The sequence below is a fragment of the Musca domestica genome, unplaced genomic scaffold (assembly GCF_030504385.1).
Source record: "Musca domestica strain aabys unplaced genomic scaffold, Musca_domestica.polishedcontigs.V.1.1 44, whole genome shotgun sequence".
Classification (NCBI taxonomy): domain Eukaryota; kingdom Metazoa; phylum Arthropoda; class Insecta; order Diptera; family Muscidae; genus Musca; species Musca domestica.
The window spans coordinates 5,716,547-5,736,882 of record NW_026712334.1 but is presented as its reverse complement, the minus strand read 5'-3'; the positions used below and the strand labels follow the sequence as shown (position 1 = coordinate 5,736,882).

General features: G+C 31.0%; 4 protein-coding genes across 7 annotated transcripts in view; 1 reads left to right on the top strand and 3 right to left on the bottom strand.

Moving 5' to 3' along the window:
- Positions 1 to 20,336, top strand: part of LOC101892403 (uncharacterized) — a 114,191-nt gene that overhangs the window by 60,224 nt on the left and 33,631 nt on the right. For 2 of the 3 annotated variants that reach the window (XM_011295893.3, XM_011295894.3), the window contains exon 3: positions 1,459 to 1,562. In XM_011295893.3, coding sequence (XP_011294195.1) covers positions 1,488 to 1,562 — 75 coding nt within the window. In that variant the 5' untranslated portion in view covers positions 1,459 to 1,487. Of the gene's footprint in view, positions 1 to 1,291; positions 1,563 to 20,336 lie in introns of those variants that run through there. The other variant, XM_011295892.3, reaches the window with a different exon arrangement.
- Positions 1,349 to 2,577, bottom strand: LOC101892231 (farnesol dehydrogenase). Its single transcript, XM_005187575.4, has 3 exons — positions 1,902 to 2,577; positions 1,701 to 1,838; positions 1,349 to 1,638 (listed from the first exon to the last, which is right to left on the bottom strand). The coding sequence occupies exons 1-3, from the start codon at positions 2,478 to 2,480 to the stop codon at positions 1,597 to 1,599; spliced, it is 759 nt and encodes a 252-aa protein (XP_005187632.2). The 5' UTR covers positions 2,481 to 2,577; the 3' UTR covers positions 1,349 to 1,596.
- On the bottom strand, positions 7,169 to 8,106 carry LOC101892059 (farnesol dehydrogenase). The gene is made up of 2 exons (XM_005187574.4): positions 7,464 to 8,106; positions 7,169 to 7,387 (listed from the first exon to the last, which is right to left on the bottom strand). Exons 1-2 carry the CDS (start codon positions 8,037 to 8,039, stop codon positions 7,211 to 7,213), a joined length of 753 nt encoding a protein of 250 aa, XP_005187631.1. The 5' UTR covers positions 8,040 to 8,106; the 3' UTR covers positions 7,169 to 7,210.
- Positions 11,096 to 17,641, bottom strand: LOC101891883 (farnesol dehydrogenase). Of its 2 annotated transcripts, XM_005187573.4 has the most exons (3): positions 17,005 to 17,641; positions 16,831 to 16,938; positions 11,322 to 11,601 (listed from the first exon to the last, which is right to left on the bottom strand). In XM_005187573.4, the coding sequence occupies exons 1-3, from the start codon at positions 17,578 to 17,580 to the stop codon at positions 11,533 to 11,535; spliced, it is 753 nt and encodes a 250-aa protein (XP_005187630.2). In that variant the 5' UTR covers positions 17,581 to 17,641; the 3' UTR covers positions 11,322 to 11,532. The 2 variants fall into 2 exon arrangements, with proteins under 2 accessions (XP_005187634.2, XP_005187630.2); XM_005187577.4 differs by lacking the exons at positions 16,831 to 16,938; positions 17,005 to 17,641 and adding an exon at positions 11,780 to 12,430 and having other exon boundaries at positions 11,096 to 11,709.

The window sequence follows — 20,336 nt, the reverse complement described above, 5'->3', positions numbered from 1 at the left end:
AATATTTTCTATAAAAACTATTGTTATCGACAATATTTTCTATAGAAACTATTGTTATCGACAATATTTTCTATAGAAACTATTGTTATCGACAATATTTTCTATAGAAACTATTGTTATCGACAATATTTTCTATAGAAACTATTGTTATCGACAATATTTTCTATAGAAACTATTGTTATCGACAATATTTTCTATAGAAATTATTGTTATCGACAATATTTTCTATAGAAACTATTGTTATCGACAATATTTTCTATATAAACTATTGTTCTCGACAATATTTTCTATAGACACTATTGTTATCGACAATATTTTCTATAAAAACTATTGTTATCGACAATATTTTCTATAGAAACTATTGTTATCGACAATATTTTCTATAGAAACTATTGTTATCGACAATATTTTCTATAGAAACTATTGTTATCGACAATATTTTCTATAGAAACTATTGTTATCGACAATATTTTCTATAGAAACTATTGTTATCGACAATATTTTCTATAGAAATTATTGTTATCGACAATATTTTCTATAGAAACTATTGTTATCGACAATATTTTCTATAGAAACTTTTGTTATCGACAATATTTTCTATAGAAACTATTGTTATCGACAATATTTTCTATAGAAACTTTTGTTATCGACAATATTTTCTATAGAAACTATTGTTATCGACAATATTTTCTATAGAAACTATTGTTGTCGACAATATTTTCTATAGAAACTATTGTTGCCGACAATATTTTCTATAGAAATTATTGTTATCGACAAAATTTTCTATAGAAACTATTGTTATCGACAATATTTTCTATAGAAACTATTGTTATCGACAATATTTTCTATAAAAACTATTGTTATCGACAATATTCGAAACTATTGTTATCGACAATATTTTCTATAAAAACTATTGTTATCGATAATATTTTCTATGGGAACTGTTGTCGATAATAAGATTTTCTATAGAAACTGTTGTCGATAACAAGATTTTCTATAGAAACTGTTGTCGATAACAATATTTTCTATAGAAATTGTTGTTATCTACAATAGTTTCTATAGAAAATCTTGTTATCGACAACAATTTCTATAGAAAATCTTGTTATCGACAACAGTTTCTATAGAAAATCTTGTTATCGACAACAGTTTCTAGAGAATCTTGTTATCCACAATACTATCTTCATATCTATTATCCAGCATATTTTCTTTAACAAATCCTGTAAATAGAAAATGTATAGTCTCCATATAACAGTTTTCATTTAAGTGGTAGTTTCCGGAAGTTTTTTGAAAATTTTCAAGTTCCTTCCAAATGGTGGAGGAAGTTCGAACTTAGCAGCTTTTTTCAACATTTATTTTTCATAGTTCCAATACCCAAAATTTTTTGGCAATCTTTTTATTGAAAACTTTTTACACACATACCTAATAATAAAGCAATGTTTTACTTTGTCTTCTTCACAGATTTCATCATACGACAATACAGCTCCAGGATGTGGAGCCCACAAAAAGGTCCTACACGACTGTGGGACCTTAGGTTTAGTGTTTTACTTATTTTACATTTAATGGTAAGTTTTCATATTATGTTATTATTCGTTTAAATTAGAATTTTTCTCCAACTGGTTTTATGGTCAGTTCATGAATCTAGAAAACAGAAATTCTTAAATTATTTTCAAAAATTATGGTGTGTAATACCAATATCTTACCTGGACGTGTGGTGGAGTTTGCAGGCAATAAACTACGGCATCGGCAATATCCGAAGCTTCCAAGGCGGCAAAATCTTTCATCTTTTCCCAATCTTCTTCACTTAAAATTTCAGTACGCACCACACCAGGACTAATACTCTATAAGAATACGAAAAGATAAGATAACACCAAATCGATGTAGAAATTTCCAAATTATCTTACCGTTACTTTGAGTTTTGTATTGTGCATTAGAAATTCATTGCGATATACTTCGGTCATAGCTGTTACGGCATGCTTTGAGGCCGGGTACATGTTTGTTGATGATCCCTCAAAATGAATTACCTTGTGACCGACAACACTATTGATAATTATGACATGACCCAAACCATCGGTATTCTTGGACATTGTCTTGAACGCTTCTCTGGTGCAGTATGCAACACCCATAATATTGGTGTCGACAATGGCCCGCAAATCTTCAGTATTGTTCTCCTTTACCAGTTCAGTGTCACGAACAACGCCGGCATTGTTTATAAGGACTGCTATGGGACCAAAATCTTTGACAATTTTATCAAATGCTGCGATCACTTCAGATTCTTGTCGTACATCACATTTTAGGGAATGCAGACGACTTTGTTTCTCCTTATCATCGGGCCATGTTTGACGTAATTCATCAACACGCTCCGAGCGTCTAGCCAAACCAATGACAATCATTCCATTGTCCACTAAAGCTTTGCAGCATGCTGCTCCAATACCAGCACTGGCTCCGGTCACTACAGCTATTTTATTGTGCCACTTCTCCATGGTAATAAAAATAAATAATAAAATCGACAATTTTTTCAGCCAAGCTCTAAAGTGCTATCGTCTAGCTTCTATAGAATACTAATGTTTGAAAAAATATATTATAGAATATAATAAATTAATCAGTTGTACTCTCTTTTGGTTATCTACATATATAGTAAAGGAGTTACCAGATCTAATTTTGGCTTTCTTCCACAAATTTGTTGCAATATTAATAAAAATTCTAAATACATTTGTACCAGTAAGGAGTTGGTCTCAAATCAAATGTTTCCAATAATAGTTTAATGTTAGAATTTGCTCTAATAGTTTTAATATTAGAATTCGATTTGAAGATTTGAAGTATTTTGTTTCATTTAGCTCTGCAGTCATCAGAAAAATCCCACAAAAGTTATAACTATTGGCAACCCTATTATTGCTATCTCTCTCCCCTGAGTTAATTAAGAGTTGTTTGTAGAAAACGATCAACTGAACTCTCCTCTCTGTTTAATATACATCAACAATGGTAAGCGTGCCAGTAGCTAATTTAAAATCAGAGCAAGTATGAATTTATCATAAATTCTGATTGGGTATTTTACCTTACACGTTAATCAGTTGTCGTGTTGTCAATGCCAGTAATATGTACAAAATATATATTATCGCCCAATAATAATATTTGAAGAAAAATATTTTCGATAACAAATAATTTAAATTTTAAAATAAAACTGTTCCTTAAAAACGCGAAAAGTTCTTTAGGTAGATATACTTTCTATAGAAATATTATCTATAACCAGATTTCCTATAGAAAATATTGTCGAGTAACAATAATTTCTACAGAAAATATTGTCGAGTAACAATAATTTCTACAGAAAATATTGTCGAGTAACAATAATTTCTATAGAAAATATTGTCGATAACAATAATTTCTATAGAAAATATTGTCGAATAACAATTTATATAGAATTTCTATAGAAAATATTGTCGAATAACAATAATTTCTATAGAAAATATTGTCGAATAACAATTATTTCTATAGAAAATATTCTCGAATATCAATAATTTCAATAGAAAATATTGTCGAATAACAATAATTTCTACAGAAAATATTGTCGAGTAACAATAATTTCTACAGAAAATATTGTCGAGTAACAATAATTTCTACAGAAAATATTGTCAAGTAACAATAATTTTTACAGAAAATATTGTCAAGTAACAATAATTTCTATAGAAAATATTGTCGAATAACAATAATTTCTATAGAAAATATTGTCGATAACAATAATTTCTATAGAAAATGTTGTCGATAACAATAATTTCTATAGAAAATATTGTCGAGTAATAGTAATTTCTACAGAAAATATTGTCGAGTAACAATAATTTCTACAGAAAATATTGTCGATAACAATAATTTCTATAGAAAATATGGTCGATAACCATAATTTCTTTGGAAAATATTGTCGATAGCAATAATTTCTATAGAAAATATTGTCGATAACAATAATTTCTATAGAAAATATTGTCGATAACAATAATTTCTATAGAAAATATTGTTGATAACAATAATTTCTATAGAAAATATTGTTGATAACAATAATTTCTATAGAAAATATTGTCGATAGCATTAATTTCTGTTGAAAATATTACCGATAGCAATAATTTCTATAGAAAATATTACCGATAGCAATAATTTCTATAGAAAATATTGTCGATTAAAATAATTTCTATAGAAAATGTTGTCAATATAAAGATTTTCTACTGAAAATATTATCGATAAGATGCTGTCAAAAACAAGATTTTCTATTAAAAATAGGGATTACATTTTTTTTATCAAAATTATCACTTAACTTTCTACAAGAAAAATTGTCGATAACAACATTTTTTATAAATCATATTGTAGATAACAATATTTTCTATAGAAAAAATCCAAGCAAAAGATTCCTGTGGAAATGTAGTAAATCAGTGATTCATTTACAAAATTAAAACACTTTTTTATTGATGTATAATATTTTTTCCTTATTATTTAACTCAAATTCCGTTGAAATTCCTTATAGCATGTTTCCATTGAAAACCGAACAACGTTGTTCGCTCTCAGAATTAGGTACACGGATTAACCCGTTCATACGGCACAATTCGTAATTCATAGTAAAATAATTCATTTTTTCAAAAATTTTGTTTGTTGATTTTAATGGGAATTTATACTAAAATACATTAAATTCTCAGTAATATGAGTAGAAGAAATGATTGTTTTCCTCCCAAAGATTTACTATATCATTAATTTTATAATTTTCATTCACGTTTTCAACTTTTTGTGTAAATGTTGACATTTTTAACATATTTTTGTATTTTTCTGTTTTTTAATTTTGCTGGAGAGACACTTGTCAAACATTTTTTCTGCCGATACAAACATTTTGAAAATATTGCCTCTTTTGTTTCCAGTTTCCTGTGGAAATTTCAACTCGTGGACAAAATGCGTACCTCGGATGAGAGAGAAAACAAAATTTACTTTCGTTTGAGTGTACATACGCTATTCTACATTGTAGTTTTCATTCATAATTTTGAGTCTTCCCAAAAATTATCAAAATTTCATTAAATTTTTCTATTTTCAATTTTTAAATGTCATAATTTATTTTTTCGATAAATGCTCTCATTTGTTAGGGATGGGACACATTTTTTCGTTGTTCTGAGAGTGATTTGATTTGAACAATGTACAAATATGAGTGTTCGCTCAGGAAATTTTGTGTGAAGAATTAAGTAGGTTTTTCATAGTTAAGGGTCAAACAACGAATAGAGAGCGAATCAAGTGCAGTGGAAACGCCACATTAGCGATTAGGGGCCTTGTTTGACTTTCCATAGTCTCCACCCGCCTTGCCAATCCCACAACGATCATACCCTTTTCCGCAAGTGATTTACATGTGGCTGCTCCAATACCTGCGCTAGCACCAGTCACTGCAGCGATTTTATTTGTCCAACGTCCCATTTTTTTTTCTTCTCTTACAGATGTCTACTCTACGAGGTGTTATCGTTTACTGAAAAATTGTTTTAAATAAAAAATTTTACTACGTAACTAAGTTTCTATTTTTATTCTATTAATGATTATTGTGTTTTGTTATTTTTGGCATAGGTCATCAGACCGTTCCATACAGAATGACAAGCAAATATTTTATGTCTGGTTAGTTTGTCCCATTAAACAAATGGTTTGGCAAACATAGTTTGTTCATAATTATCAGTTAAGTGGAAGCTTCAAAATACACTGAAAAAAATAAAAACATCCAAACGAAACAATGACGATAACAGGTTTGGCATTGATAATGCCAAATAATCAATACAATTTTTTGTAGGAAATAGCCTTGGTAACAAGATTTTCTCTATAAAATAGTGTCTATTACAAGATTTCTTACAGAAAACATTGTCGACAAATTTTCCATGAAAATCCATAGCGTGATTTTCTTTAGAAAATATTGTCTATTATAAATATTACCTATAACAAAGTATGCTATAAAAATATTGTCAATAATAAAATACTGTCGATAACAAGATTTTCTATAGAAAATATAATAATAATACAGTGGTTTCTATTTACCTGCATCAACATTAGCTGCGCATTGGCCTTTGCAGACCAAAAAACTTTTGTTATGCCATTTTTTTCTGAATCCCTTTATTTGAATTGTATTTAAGTGCCCAATCGATAGCTGCATATTGGACATTCCTGCCTCGAAAATTTGGTAATTTTTTTTAATTTGGTTACAAAAGTTGTATTTATCTGCACAAGAAAATTTTTTGCAAACTCAAAAAAGACACTAAAAACTACCACATCGTTTTTGTTTTTGTATTCGCAAAAACAATAACAACACAAGAAAAGAGCATGTATTAAAAACATATTCTCGCTTCCTCTCCCACACTAAAAGATGGTTATGCTGGATAAAACACCACTGATGCTCAAATACATACGAATAGAAAATTAAAGATACCTGCACTTTTTGTGCACGTAAGTAAAATTAAAGATACCTGCTTCATTGTGCAGATAAGTGCAATGAAGCTACCTGCATTTTGGGCATTGCTGCACAAGATGTCGTGCAATTTTTGATTGTGCAGGTAAGCAAAAAATATTGTATTTTCCACAGAAAATACTGTCGAAAACAAAATTACTTTAGAAAATATTGGCGATAACAATAATTTCTATAGAAAATATTGGCGATAACAATAATTTCTATAAAAAATATTGGCGATAACAACAATTTCTATAGAAAATATTGGCGATAACAATAATTTCTATAGAAAATATTGCCGATAACAATATTTTCTATTAAAAATATTGCCGATAACAATAATTTCTATAAAAATTGTTGTCGATAACAATAATTTCTATAGATAATATTGCTGATAATAAAATTATCCATAAAAATATTGCCGATAACAAAATTTTTACAGAAAATATTGCCGATAACAAAATTTTCTATAGAAATATTATCGATAACGAAGTTTTCTATAGAAAAATTGTCGATAACACGATTTTTTTAGAGAGTAGTGTCGATAACAAAATTCTCCATAGAAATTATTAAATTTGACCTATAGAAAATAGTGTCGATAACAAGATTTTCTATATGTATGCTAATTTATATTGAAATATTTCCCATGAAAATAAAAATTTCTATATATAATTCTATTGACAGCTTTAACATTTGTATAAGGAAGTTTCGTAGAAAAACAAATGTCCATTTAATTTTCCATAATTTTATTTAAACCTTCACTCTAAAACATTACACCTTTTCACCAATGGGCTTGATAATCATTTCATGAATTTGAACATGGGGAGGAGTTTGTATACAATAAACAACAGCATCGGCTATATCATCGCTAGCCAAAGCAGGAAGTTCATTAGGGAAATCGATACCTTGGCCCAAGATTTCTGTTCTTACTGCACCGGGACTAATGCTCTGTAAATATTGAAAAACAATTTCATGGTTCATGATGTCATGAGAAACACACAATGTTAAGTAAATTTCAGCTTACTGTCACTTTAATTTTTGTTTCTTGCGATAAAAACTCCTGACGCATCACTTCAGTCATTGCGGTGACCGCATGTTTGGTAGGCGGATATATATTAAAATTTAAACCATTTACAAAAGTGGGAACAATGTGACCGGCTACGCTATTAATTATGACAACATGACCATCAACGCCTCGTTGCTTCATGCTCTGGAATGCTGCGCGCGTACACCAAACAACACCTAAAATATTTGTGTTAACAGTACTTGTTATAGCCTCTGAATTATCTGGACCAACAATGGATGCCGCTTTATATATGCCAGCATTGTTGACCAAAACATCAACTCCACCGAATTTTTCCTCAATCCAGGCAAATGCCGCCTTTACACTTTCCTCATCGGAAACATCACAGACTCGGGTATGGAAATTATTTCGATATTCACTGGCAATAAGGGGTCTTGTTTGAGTTTCCATTTTTTCCACCCGTCTAGCTAGACCCACCACAATCATACCCTTTTCGGCGAGAGCCTTACAAGTGGCTGCACCAATTCCAGCACTGGCTCCGGTCACGACAGCTATTTTATTTTGCCAACGTTCCATGCTTCTGATGTGATTTCAAATTTGCGACTGAATCGAAGATTCCGCGTAATTTATTTTTATTAGAAAATTTCTGTGTTGAGTGTTCTCCCCATCTATATGTAGTCTGTTGGTGTTGGTTTGAATATCAATGACCCTATCGAACTATGATAACTACACGCTATTACCAACAATAAAAATGGCAATTAATAGTGATTGGGCATATTTTGAAAAGACCCATATATATAAGATTACTATTTTGTAGAAAAATTAATTGTCGAAAGAAGGGAATTATTGTAAAACAAGTAAGCAAAGGCTACAGTCGTGCGGGACCGACCGTTGAATACCCTACAACACTATAATAAACGATACAGTTTATATAGGCGAGATACTCGAAAGAATTCCACAAGATATTGTGACAAATAATAAAAGAAAACCATCAGGTTTCGTTCTCTAATTTTCGAATAATAGCAACTTAAACTAATTTGCTCATTTCCAATTTATTGGAAGATGTTGCACGTAAATGGTCTTCCTAGATCTGGAACCAATATTTCCCAAAGACCTATAATCTCTCAAAAGTGGCAGGGGATTAACATTTATTATTGGTTTTTGACTAAAATGCATCTATCTGAGATACAGACATTTGACTATATTCTTCAATGAAATCAGCGTTAACGAAATAGTCAGAGTTGCGTCTTTTCTGTATTTGTGAATTCTCCAAAAAGTCACTGGAATGGACATTTTCGTATTTTGTCTATAAAAGTTGGCAAACTCCTTCACACATTGAATAGTTTTGGATGGTCATCTAAAACTGCTTGGCTTTTGCAACGTCCGGTAACCCCCATAATTACGACCTGCTGACAATTTTGCAGTTTTTTTGGTCCATTTCAACCCCAAAATATATGGCGATCATCTCCAAAAAGAATAGGCTTTTATTCTGACCCTCATCTTATCTCCATGCAAAATTTCGTAAGGATCGGGCCATAAATGCGATCTGTATATGATATCCTGATATCCTAACTACTTAGTTTTGTTAGCTGTAGAAATATTACCAAATGTTTAATTCAAAATGAAAATATGCCAAAAATTTGACAAAATTTAAAAAATATGAGAAAATTTTACAAAATCAATATTTTCATCTTTAGAGAGATATTTTTATGCGATTTTTTTAGACGTTTTTTCTTTCCTGCCAAGAGGCCATTCTGAATTAATGAGAACTGTCGAAATCAGTTCAGCCGTTCTCGACATATAAGAGATCTTTCAAGCATATCTTCTTTGATAGACATATATATCGCACATATATTGCTATATATCCGATTTGTTGTATGTTAACATCAATGCAAAGATCAGAAGTAACCTTGTTATGGCTTTGTGATTTCGCCGGGATTTAAAATATTCGCGGTTTAATGAAAAAATTTGAATTTTTTTAACAAGAAAGATATGGTCTATTTTACCCGCTAAATATTATCCGATGACCACCCAAATTGGTAGGCTTCCCCCCGCCCTAAACTCTAGCTACATGCGAAATTCCGCGTCGATTGGTCTATAATTGCGACCTGTAGAGCAAGTGCAAAATCAGGAATTTTTTCAGTTTTTGGTCCATTTCAACCCCTAAATATTATGCGATCATCACCAAAAGAAATAGGGTTCTATTCTGACCCTAGCCCCACCTCCATTTTAAATTTCGTGAAGATCGGACCATAATTGCGACCTGTAGAGTGATTACAAATTAACATGGACAGACGGACAGACGGACAGACGGACGGACGGACATACATAGCTAGATCGACTCATCTCGGCGAGCTAGGAAGATCCATATATACTTTCCTATATGGGAAATCAATATTTCGTGGTGTTACATAATTTTTGGCCCAATCAAACTTATAATACCCCCAACACATAGTGTTGTAGGGTATAAATACCTTAGAAAATATAATCGACAAAATGATTTTCTGTAGAAAATAATACACATAATACACGATTTTTAAGAAAATATTGAAGATATAAAGACTTTCCATAAAAAATATGATTGACATCGGGATTTTTATATGAAACATCTTCTAGAGAAGATTGTGCCGACAAAAATATTTTCTATGGAATAAATTTTCGATTACACCTTTTTCATATTAAAATATAAGATTTTTTTAGAAAAGTTTTCGATAACAATATCTCCTATAGAAAATATAACAAGATTTTCTATAGAAAATTCTATTGATAACAAGATTTTCTATAGAAAATACTATCGATAACAAGATTTTCTATAGAAAATACTATCAATAACAAGATTTTCTATAGAAAGAACCATCGATAACAATATTTTCTGCAGAAAATATTATCGATAACAAGATTTTCTATAGAAAATACTATCGATAACAAGATTTTCTATAGAAAATACTATCGATAACAAGATTTTCTATAAAAAATAGTATCGATAACAAGATTTTCTATAGAAAATACTATCGATAACAAGATTTTCTATAGAAAATACTATCGATAACAAGATTTTCTATAGAAAATACTATCGATAACAAGATTTTCTATAGAAAATATATCCGATAACAAGATTTTTTATAAAAAAGACTATCGATAACAAAATTTTCTATAGAAAATAGTATCGATTACAAGATTTTCTATAGAAAATACTATCGATAACTAGATTTTCTAAAGGAAATATTATTGATAACAATATTTTCTATAGAAAATATTTTCTATAACAAGATTTTCTAGAGAAAATATTGTCGATAACATGATTTTCTATAGAAACTATTGTCGATAACAATAGTTTCCTATAGAAAACATTATCGATAACAAGATTTTTAATTCAAGATATTGTCAAAAACAAGATTTTCTAGAGGAAATATTGTCGATAACAAGATTTTTATAGAACATTTTGTCGATTCTATAGAAAATATTGTCAATAATAAGATATTTCCTATAGGAAATATTGTAAACGATTTTTTTAGAAAATAAAAAGACTTTCTACAGAATCAATTGTAAAACGTTTCTTTAGATAATAAAACTTTATTTAGATAACAAAACTGTTTTTATAACAATAATATTATTATGTTCACCATCTATTGATTCTAATAGCTCGAAAAGAAAATTTTGCCGAGTCACTCGTTCGTGACGATTATTTTATTATGAAATTCATGAAATAGTAAAATTGATAGCAATTTCAGCTTCTTTGCGTGTGACCATAATAAAAATAATACAACTACAACACCTATTAGATAATAATAGAATATATCAAGTTATTATTATACTACACGGAGAGAATATATCAAGTTATTATTATACTACACGGAGAGAAAAGATTCCAGGTGAAATTTTGGGAACTTAATTGCAATTGAAGTACAATAATATTTTCGATAATATTTTCTTTAAAATATTTAATCATCAATTGCCATTTTTGTAAAATTGTCGCTATAGATTTTTAATAAAAAAATTTATTTTATCCATAAACCCTCTTTATTTTGTAAAAACTATTTTTTGTTAATTTAAAAAATTATTTCAATAATCATATCTTCTCTCCAACGGGTTTTATGATCATTTCATGGACTTGAACATGAGGCGGTGTCTGTATGCAATAGACAATGGCATTGGCAATATCTTCGGGAGCAAGCAACGGCATATCGGCAGGATATTCATAATTTTCTCCGAAAAGTTTTGTTTTTACCTCACCAGGACTGATGCTCTAAGAATATGAGGAATGAAAAAATAAATAGTTAACATTTTTATGACTTTTTCTCAGCTTTATGTTTTACCGTAATTTTAACTTTCGAGTTGCGTGTCCGCAACTCTTGACGCACGACTTCAGTCATTGCCGTCACCGCATACTTGGTAGGTGGATAAATATTCAAACCAGCTGATTCGGTCAACGAATGACCCACAATGCTGTTGATATTGATGATGTGACCATCAAAATTACGCTCCTTCATGTTATGATGTGCCTCACGGGTACACCAAACTACCCCCAAGATGTTTGTACTCACCGTACTTCGAATAGCTTCTGAATTATCGTAATCAATTATGTACGAGTTATATACAACACCAGCATTATTAATCAAAACATCGATGCTGCCAAATTTCTCAATTATCCAGGCAAATGCGGCCCTAACATTGTCCTCATTGCCAACATCACATTTATATGGATGTAAGTTTTTCTGATACCGTGGCGAAATCAAAGGTCTGGTTTGGGCAATGATTTTTTCCACACGTCTAGCTAGGCCCACAACAATCATGCCCTGTTCTGCCAGGGCCTTGCAAGTGGCCACCCCAATGCCAGAGCTTGCTCCAGTTACAACCGCTACTTTATTTGTCCAACGTTCCATGATGAAGTTTTGATACCGTTTTCGTTTTTCGATATGACGAATAACTGTTTCAATAGTAAAGATTTCCCTGGCATTTATATATATTGTAAAAATCCTATACAAAAATCATTGCTCATCAGTTTCCATAATTTCATGTGGGTTATTTGCATTGTTACTGTTGTTAAAAGAGTTTTTGTGTCTATAGAATAAAAAGAATAAATTAAATGTGTAAATTAATGTGAAAATTATTTAAATTCCAAACTCATATGGTAATTTTCAATACGTCATTTTATTATTGTTAACAAAGCAAACGGTTTCAATGGCGAGGTTTGCATATAGATTGGATTTGGATATTCTACAAAAGCCCGAAGGGTTCTTAAAAAGTAGCTGAGATTAGGATGCCGTTTTCTATAGAAAATAATGTCGATAACAGGATTTTCTACAGAAAATAATGTCGATAACATTATCTTCTATAAAGAATAATGTCGATAACTGGATTTTTTATAGAAAATAATGTCGATAACAGGATTTTCTATAGAAAATAATGTCGATAACAGGATTTTCTATAGAAAATAATGTCGATAACAGGATTTTCTATAGAAAATAATGTCGATAACAGGATTTTCTATAGAAAATAATGTCGATAACAGGATTTTCTATAGAAAATAATGTCGATAACAGGATTTCCTATAGAAAATAATGTCGATGACAGGATTCGCTATAAAAAATAATGTCGATAACAGGATTCGCTATAAAAAATAATGTCGATAACAGGATTTTCTATAGAAAATAATGTCGATAACAGGATTTTCTATAAAAAATAATGTCGATAATCGGTATTTCTATAGAACATAGAGTCGATAAAAGGAAAATCCTATTATCGAAATTATTTTCTATAGAAATTGCTGTCATCGACATTATTTTCTGAAGAAAATCCTGTTATCCAAATTATTTTTTATAGAAAATCCTGTTATCCAAATTATTTTCTATAGAAAATCCTGTTATCCAAATTATTTTCTACAGAAAATTCTGTTATCCACATTATTTTCTATAGAAAACTAGCTGAACCCGGTGCGCTTCGCTACCCCTTTTGATTTTATATGCATTCAAAATTTTATTTACGAATATATGTTGGTTAAAAAAAAAGAAATTTTATAATTAAAAAAAAATTATTGCACTACTTTAATGCGTAAATATACAAAACCATTAGAAAAACGGTAACATGACATACATACACGAAGGGTTTGTCCTTCGGATTTATTTATTTCATAGCAAATACCAAGCGTGCAGTAAACTGCAATCTTTTGAAGTTGAGTGGTATTTCTGTTGCAATTAATGAATTCAAGATAGCAACATACTTCGCCGTAATAAGCGTATTTCAAATTAATTGTTGTGTTGTTTTTAGTGTTAGCCTAAGGCGTTGTGGGTCAATGGTTCTTATTAAAATCATATCCCAATCTGATCCGATTTAAATATAATTTTAAAAAAAATACTTTTACACCAAATTCCGCCACACCTTTCATATTTCATTGAAATTGGTGCGTCAAATACGTGAAATCGGCCGAGAATATATATATGGGAGCTATATCCAAATCTTAACTAATTTCCAATTAATTTGTCACATTTATTATTGTAACCACACATATGTTAGCTATACCCAAACCTCAACTGTTTTCAATAAAATTTGGCAATTTTTTCTGGTGCCAGATTTCGTCTTTCTCGCTTTGGGTGCATCAAATATGTGAAATCGGCTGAGTATATATGTGGGAGCTATAATTAAATCCGAGCGTATTTGAATATAATTTGTCAAATTTATTTTTGTACCAAGTTTAGCCACTCATGCCGAATTTCATTGGAATCGGAAATACGTATCGTGTTTTGTGCATCAAATATGTGAAATCGGCGGAAAATATATATGGGAGCTATATCCAAATCTGAACCGATTTTAATATAATTTGACTAATTCATTTTCTAATCAAAATCCCGTTACATATTCCAAATTTCTTTGGAATCGAACATACATATCGTGCATGGTGCATAAAATACATGAAATCGGTCGAAAATATATATGAGAGCTATATCCAAATCTGAACCGATTTTACTATAATTTGACAAATGTATATTCGTTTTAATTTCCCCTACAGATTCCAAATTTCATTGAAATTAGAGATACATAGCGTGTTTGGTGCATCAAATACATGAAATCGGTCGAAAATATATATGGGAGCTATATCCAAATCTGAACCGATTTCAATATAATTTGAAAAATTCATTTTTGCTCCCGATTCCGTTACTTATTTTAAATTTCATTAAATTTGGACATACATATCTTATTTGGACCACCAAATACATGAAATCGGCCGAAAATATATATGGGAGCTATATCCAACTCTGAACCGATTTCAATATAATTTGGGAAATAAATTTTTTTTAGATAAAATCTATCACACGTTTCAAATTTCATTGAAATTGGGGATACATAGCGTGTTTGGTGCATCAAATGCTTGAAATCGGCCGAAAATATATATGGGAGCTATATCCAAATCTGAACCGATTTCAATATAATTTGACAAATTTATTTTCGGATCAAATCCAGTCACATATTCCAAATTTCATTGCAATCATAGCAAATACCAAGCGTGCAGTAAACTGCAATCTTTTGAAGATGAGTGGCATTTCTGTTGCAATTAATGAATTCGAGATAGCAACATACTTCGCCGTAATAAGCGTATTTCAAATTAATTGTTGTGTTGTTTTTTAGTGTTAGCCTAAGGCGTTGTGGGTCAATGGTTCTTATTAAAATCATATCCCAATCTGATACGATTTAAATATAATTTTAAAAAAATTACTTTTACACCAAATTCCGCCACACCTTTCATATTTCATTGAATTTAGTGCGTCAAATACGTGAAATCGGCCGAGAATATATATATGGGAGCTGTATCTAAATCTTAACTAATTTCCAATTAATTTGTCACATTTATTATTGTAACCACACATATGTTAGCTATACCCAAACCTCAACTGATTTCAATAAAATTTGGAAATTTTTTCTGGTGCCAGATTTCGTCTTTCTCGCTTTGGGTGCATCAAATATGTGAAATCGGCTGAGTATATATATGGGAGCTATAATTAAATCTGAGCGTATTTGAATATAATTTGTCAAATTTATTTTTGTACCAAATTTAGCCACTCATGCCGAATTTCATTGGAATCGGAAATACGTATCGTGTTTTGTGCATCAAATATGTGAAATCGGCGGAAAATATATATGGGAGCTATATCCAAATCTGAACCGATTTCAATATAATTTGAAAAATTCATTTTTGCTCCCGATTCCGTTACTTATTTTAAATTTCATTAAATTTGGACATACATATCTTATTTGGTCCACCAAATACATGAAATCGGCCGAAAATATATATGGGAGTTAAATCCAAATCTGAACCGATTTCGATATAATTTGGGAAATAAATTTTTTTAGATAAAATCTATCACACGTTTCAAATTTCATTGAAATTGGGGATACATAGCGTGTTTGGTGCATCAAATGCTTGAAATCGGCCGAAAATATATATGGGAGCTATATCCAAATCTGAACCGATTTCAATATAATTTGACAAATTTATTTTCGGATCAAATCCCGTCACATATTCCAAATTTCATTGGAATCGAACATTCATATTGTGTTTGAGGCTTCAAATGAACGAAATCGGTCGAAAATATATATGGGAGCTATATCCAAATCTGAACCGATTACAATATAATTTAGCAAACTTATTTTTGTTCCAAATTCCGTTACACATTCCAAATTTGTAGACTGTATCTTTAACCGATCAATAGATATGTGCATATAAAATCTAAATTTTTGGGAGGTACCTCCGATTCTGATGCTATATCTCCAGTTCCAAGTGGAAATTCAAAAATGTATATAGCCTATGTTACTTTCAGGCGATGTTGCAGTATATATGGAAATTTTCAGAAAAATCTATTCAGCAGTTTTCGAGTCCATAAATTACAAACAAACAAACAAACAAACAAACAAACAAACAAACGTACAAACATTTTCCTCTTTTATAGATATAGATAATATCAACAATTTTCGATAACAATTTTACTGAAAAAAAAAATTTACTGAAAAGATTGTCGATAATGTGGATAACAACACTTTAGAGAAAATGTTTTCGATAATAATATTTTCTATAGAGAACATGTTGTATTTTCTATAGAGGAAATGTTGTAAATAACCGTTTTTTAAAGGGAAAAATTTGTCGATAACAATATTTCCGGTAGAGAAAATGTCGATACCACGATAACAAAAATTTCACTTAAAAATAGTATTGTTTAAATTACGGCAGGATATTCAAATATATTTTTTCTAACATAGAAACACAATCGAATTATTAAATTAGTTTGTGGTCTTTATTAATATGAAATATTATCATGTTATTTCTAAATCGTTTCTCCAATTGGCTTGATAATCATTTCATGGATTTGCACATGTAGTAAACAACCGCATCGGCAATATCTTCAGGATTCAAAGCTGGTATTTCCGGAGGAAATTCAATATTTTCGCCCATAATTTCCGTCTTCACACCGCCAGGACTTATGCTCTATTCAAATAAAGAACAGTAGTAAAATAACATTTCGTTTCGTGATTATACTCATTTACAACTTACAGTTACTTTGATTTTGGTCTCCTTGGACAAGAATTCCTGACGCATAACTTCGGTCATGGCGGTGACGGCATGTTTTGTTGGTGAATAAATATTTAGATCATAGCCCGTCGTATTACTCGGTACCTTATGACCAGCAACACTGTTGATAATTACAACATGACCATTGACATTGCGTTCTTTCATGCTACGGAATGCTTCCCGAGTACACCAGACAACACCCAAAACATTGGTGTTGACGGTATTCTTTATGATGTCTGAATTATTTTGATCAACAATGGAACCCATTTTTACGATACCAGCATTGTTGACCAAAACATCGATGCCACCGAATTTTTCTTCAATCCAGGCGAACGCCGCCTTTACACTTTCCTCATCGGACACATCACATTTGTGGGTATGGAAATTCTTTTGATATTCATTGGCAATTAGTGGTCTTGTTTGATTTTCCATTTTCTCCACCCGTCGAGCTAGACCCACCACCATCATTCCCTTTTCCGCAAGAGCTTTGCAGGTGGCAGCTCCAATGCCAGCACTAGCTCCTGTTACCACAGCTATTTTATTTTGCCAACGATACATTTTTTTTAATATTCTTCCGGTTTTTACAAATACCAAATTTCAACTGAGAACTACATTTTGAGTTATTCAAAAATTAAATGTTTTTAAAATACAAATGCTTGTCACACTCACGTCGCAACAAATATGACAATGCTAAATGTATATATATTAAAAAAAGATATGATATGAACACTATACTACCGTTAATCGAGGTACTGAACGTAATTTGGGTTCTGTTTAACATTTTTTAACTTAGAAAAAATTCCGTATAAAAACTGTGTCTTGAATAATCTAAATACCAAAAATAGTAAGTTATTATTATATGGGTGGGGTCTGTATCAAAATATGAACCTGAATAGGCAGTGCCTTGAAAGAATGTTTTCTTCCCGCTGGAAATACTATCGGCCGACTTACAGCCAATACGGTTTAAAAATATGGCTAACATCCCAAAAAGCCTTCAGTCGTACCGTACCCTTATAAAAGAGCTGTACCCAATCGTCGACCCATACGTCCCATTTTCAGTACAAAAAATTCTACGAACCTAATATTCCATTGACTTATAAAAAGGTATGGTAGATTTTATTGTTTTGAAAAATAAAAAAGAAAAAAAATCAAAATTAATAATTGGAGGTTCCGAAGGAATGGACCAATATCGCCCATTTCGTATCTGACTTGAATCTGATATAAATACTACAACGTGCCAGATTTTGACTATATGGGTTACTTCCTTTATATTCACATCAGATTTCTGGTTGAGAAAAATATTAAGAAATACCAAGTTTGAAAAGGATCGTTCACTTGTATCGTATGTTATAAGAGATATAAGTATGAGAGATTTCGTATTAGTAGAAATATTGCATGGTGTGAAGTGAAGAAGGAATCAGATGCTTATTTCGCATTTTAGGAGAGGTATAAAATTCAAAATTTCGACACCTTTATGGGGGACGCTAAAATAAAATTATTGATATTAAAATAATTGGATATTTATTTTACATTTTATGAGAGATACAAATATTCAAAATTTTGAACCCTTTGTGGGGGAGGTACCAGAAGAAGTAGACCGATATATCCCATCTTCACACCTGATATTTCGTTAGAAAAAATATTGTGATTTGTGAAATTTAAGGATAATCGGATGCTTTTTTTTTATTTATATGACCAATTTGTTATTCAAAATTTTGACCCCTTTGTGGGTGACGTAGCAGAAGGAGTTGTCCGATATACAACAAATTCGCAACAGAGCTTTTGTTAGTAGAAATATTGGAATGTGTGGACCAGAAGGAGTGGTCCGATATATTTCATCTTCAAAACGCATCTTGTGTTTACAAAAATGTTGAAATGTTCGAAATTTGAAGACAAACGGCTCTTAATTCACATTTTATAAAAATTTATGATTGTTCAATATTTCGACCCCTTCTGAGGGAAGTACTTCACAGAGAAGGCCGATATTGTCCACAAAAAATAATGATCCTTTCTCTTTGTATGAGGTAAATTATTTTCTTTGAAAATTTTGGCCTTTGTTGATGTTACCCATCTCCGAACTCGATATAAGCTTGACAAGAATATTACGATGTACCTCTAAAGAGCTAAAGAGTTACTCTTATATTTTTTACGATCATTAATATTTCTCTTCTGACAGTTTCTCCAAAAAAGGAGGATTTTGTCTTAGAATGGAAACGTTTTCAATTAACACAAAAACGTAAACACATTATTTTCACTTGAAAAAGTGATTTTTTAATAATTTTTTAAATATTTCTTCCTTTGACATTTTCGGACTAAAAGAAAATGTCATGTCAAAGAAAATTTAACTAGTAATTTTAATCTTATCGTTAAAAGTCGATACATTCACCTTCACTTTCAATTACCCCACAGGGCGAATGATAAGCTAGTTACTAGTAAACAAACAGCGAGGGAATAAGAATAGTTGATCACAAGTGTTCACTTTGTCGTGTACGACTCCACGTTCTGATACGTTGTACATGAGAGACGTTGTTTGAACGCATGTGATTTTTTCAGTGTAGTGTCATTGTTCTTATCAATTTGGGCTTGTCATCTCACTCTCACCCTCTGTTTTACTACTAAAACAATTGACGCGTGCCCCTCTGTTGGTATTCTCAATAAAATATGCTAAACACGATTGTTGACGTCGTTTGTGAGGCTCTAAATGTTATCTGTTGTTGCTGGGTACAATGACTTGCTAATTATACCCTCCACCATACTATGGAGGGTATATTAACTTTGTCATTCCGTTTGTAACTCCTCGAAATACTCATGTCAGACCCAACAAAGTATATATATTCTTGATCAGCGTAAAATTCTAAGTCGATTTAGCGATGTCCGTCTGTCTGTCCGTCTGTCTGTTGTAATCACGCTATCTTTCGAATGAATTGAGATAGATGGCTAAAATTTTGCACACATATTTATTTTTCCAGTAGGCAGGTTAAGTTCGTAAATGTATATACCTATATTCGGTATTTTGATGATTTTAGCGACGTTATTCACCGGAATTGTTTCAAATTTGGTATTTGAAGTTCCAAATGGATACTACACCCTAGGACAGAAAATTGTCTGTGCAAGTCTATGTCTTCGTATAGCCCCCATATAACGGTACCTCCCGATATTCGGTATTTTGATGATTTTAGCGACATTATTCACCGGAATTGTTTCAAATTTGGTATTTGAAGTTTCAAATGGATACTACACCCTAGGACAGAAAATTGTCTGTGCAAGTCTATGTCTTCGTATAGCCCCCATATAACGGTACCTCCCGATATTCG

Bases quoted from the DNA above. Each gene is read 5' to 3' on its own strand.
- LOC101892231 (XM_005187575.4), bottom strand. From the start codon at position 2,480: ATGGAGAAGTGGCACAATAAAATAGCTGTAGTGACCGGAGCCAGTGCT. The intron at 1,839-1,901 runs GTAAGATAATTT...GTATTCTTATAG, and splicing joins ATACAAAACTCAAAGTAACG to AGTATTAGTCCTGGTGTGGT. The intron at 1,639-1,700 runs GTAAGATATTGG...TCTGTTTTCTAG, and splicing joins AAACTCCACCACACGTCCAG to ATTCATGAACTGACCATAAA.
- LOC101892059 (XM_005187574.4), bottom strand. From the start codon at position 8,039: ATGGAACGTTGGCAAAATAAAATAGCTGTCGTGACCGGAGCCAGTGCT. The intron at 7,388-7,463 runs GTAAGCTGAAAT...CAATATTTACAG, and splicing joins AAACAAAAATTAAAGTGACA to AGCATTAGTCCCGGTGCAGT.
- LOC101891883 (XM_005187573.4), bottom strand. From the start codon at position 17,580: ATGTATCGTTGGCAAAATAAAATAGCTGTGGTAACAGGAGCTAGTGCT. The intron at 16,939-17,004 runs GTAAGTTGTAAA...TTATTTGAATAG, and splicing joins AGACCAAAATCAAAGTAACT to AGCATAAGTCCTGGCGGTGT. The intron at 11,602-16,830 runs TACATGTGCAAA...GCCATTGTCTAT, and splicing joins TTGCCGATGCGGTTGTTTAC to TGCATACAGACACCGCCTCA.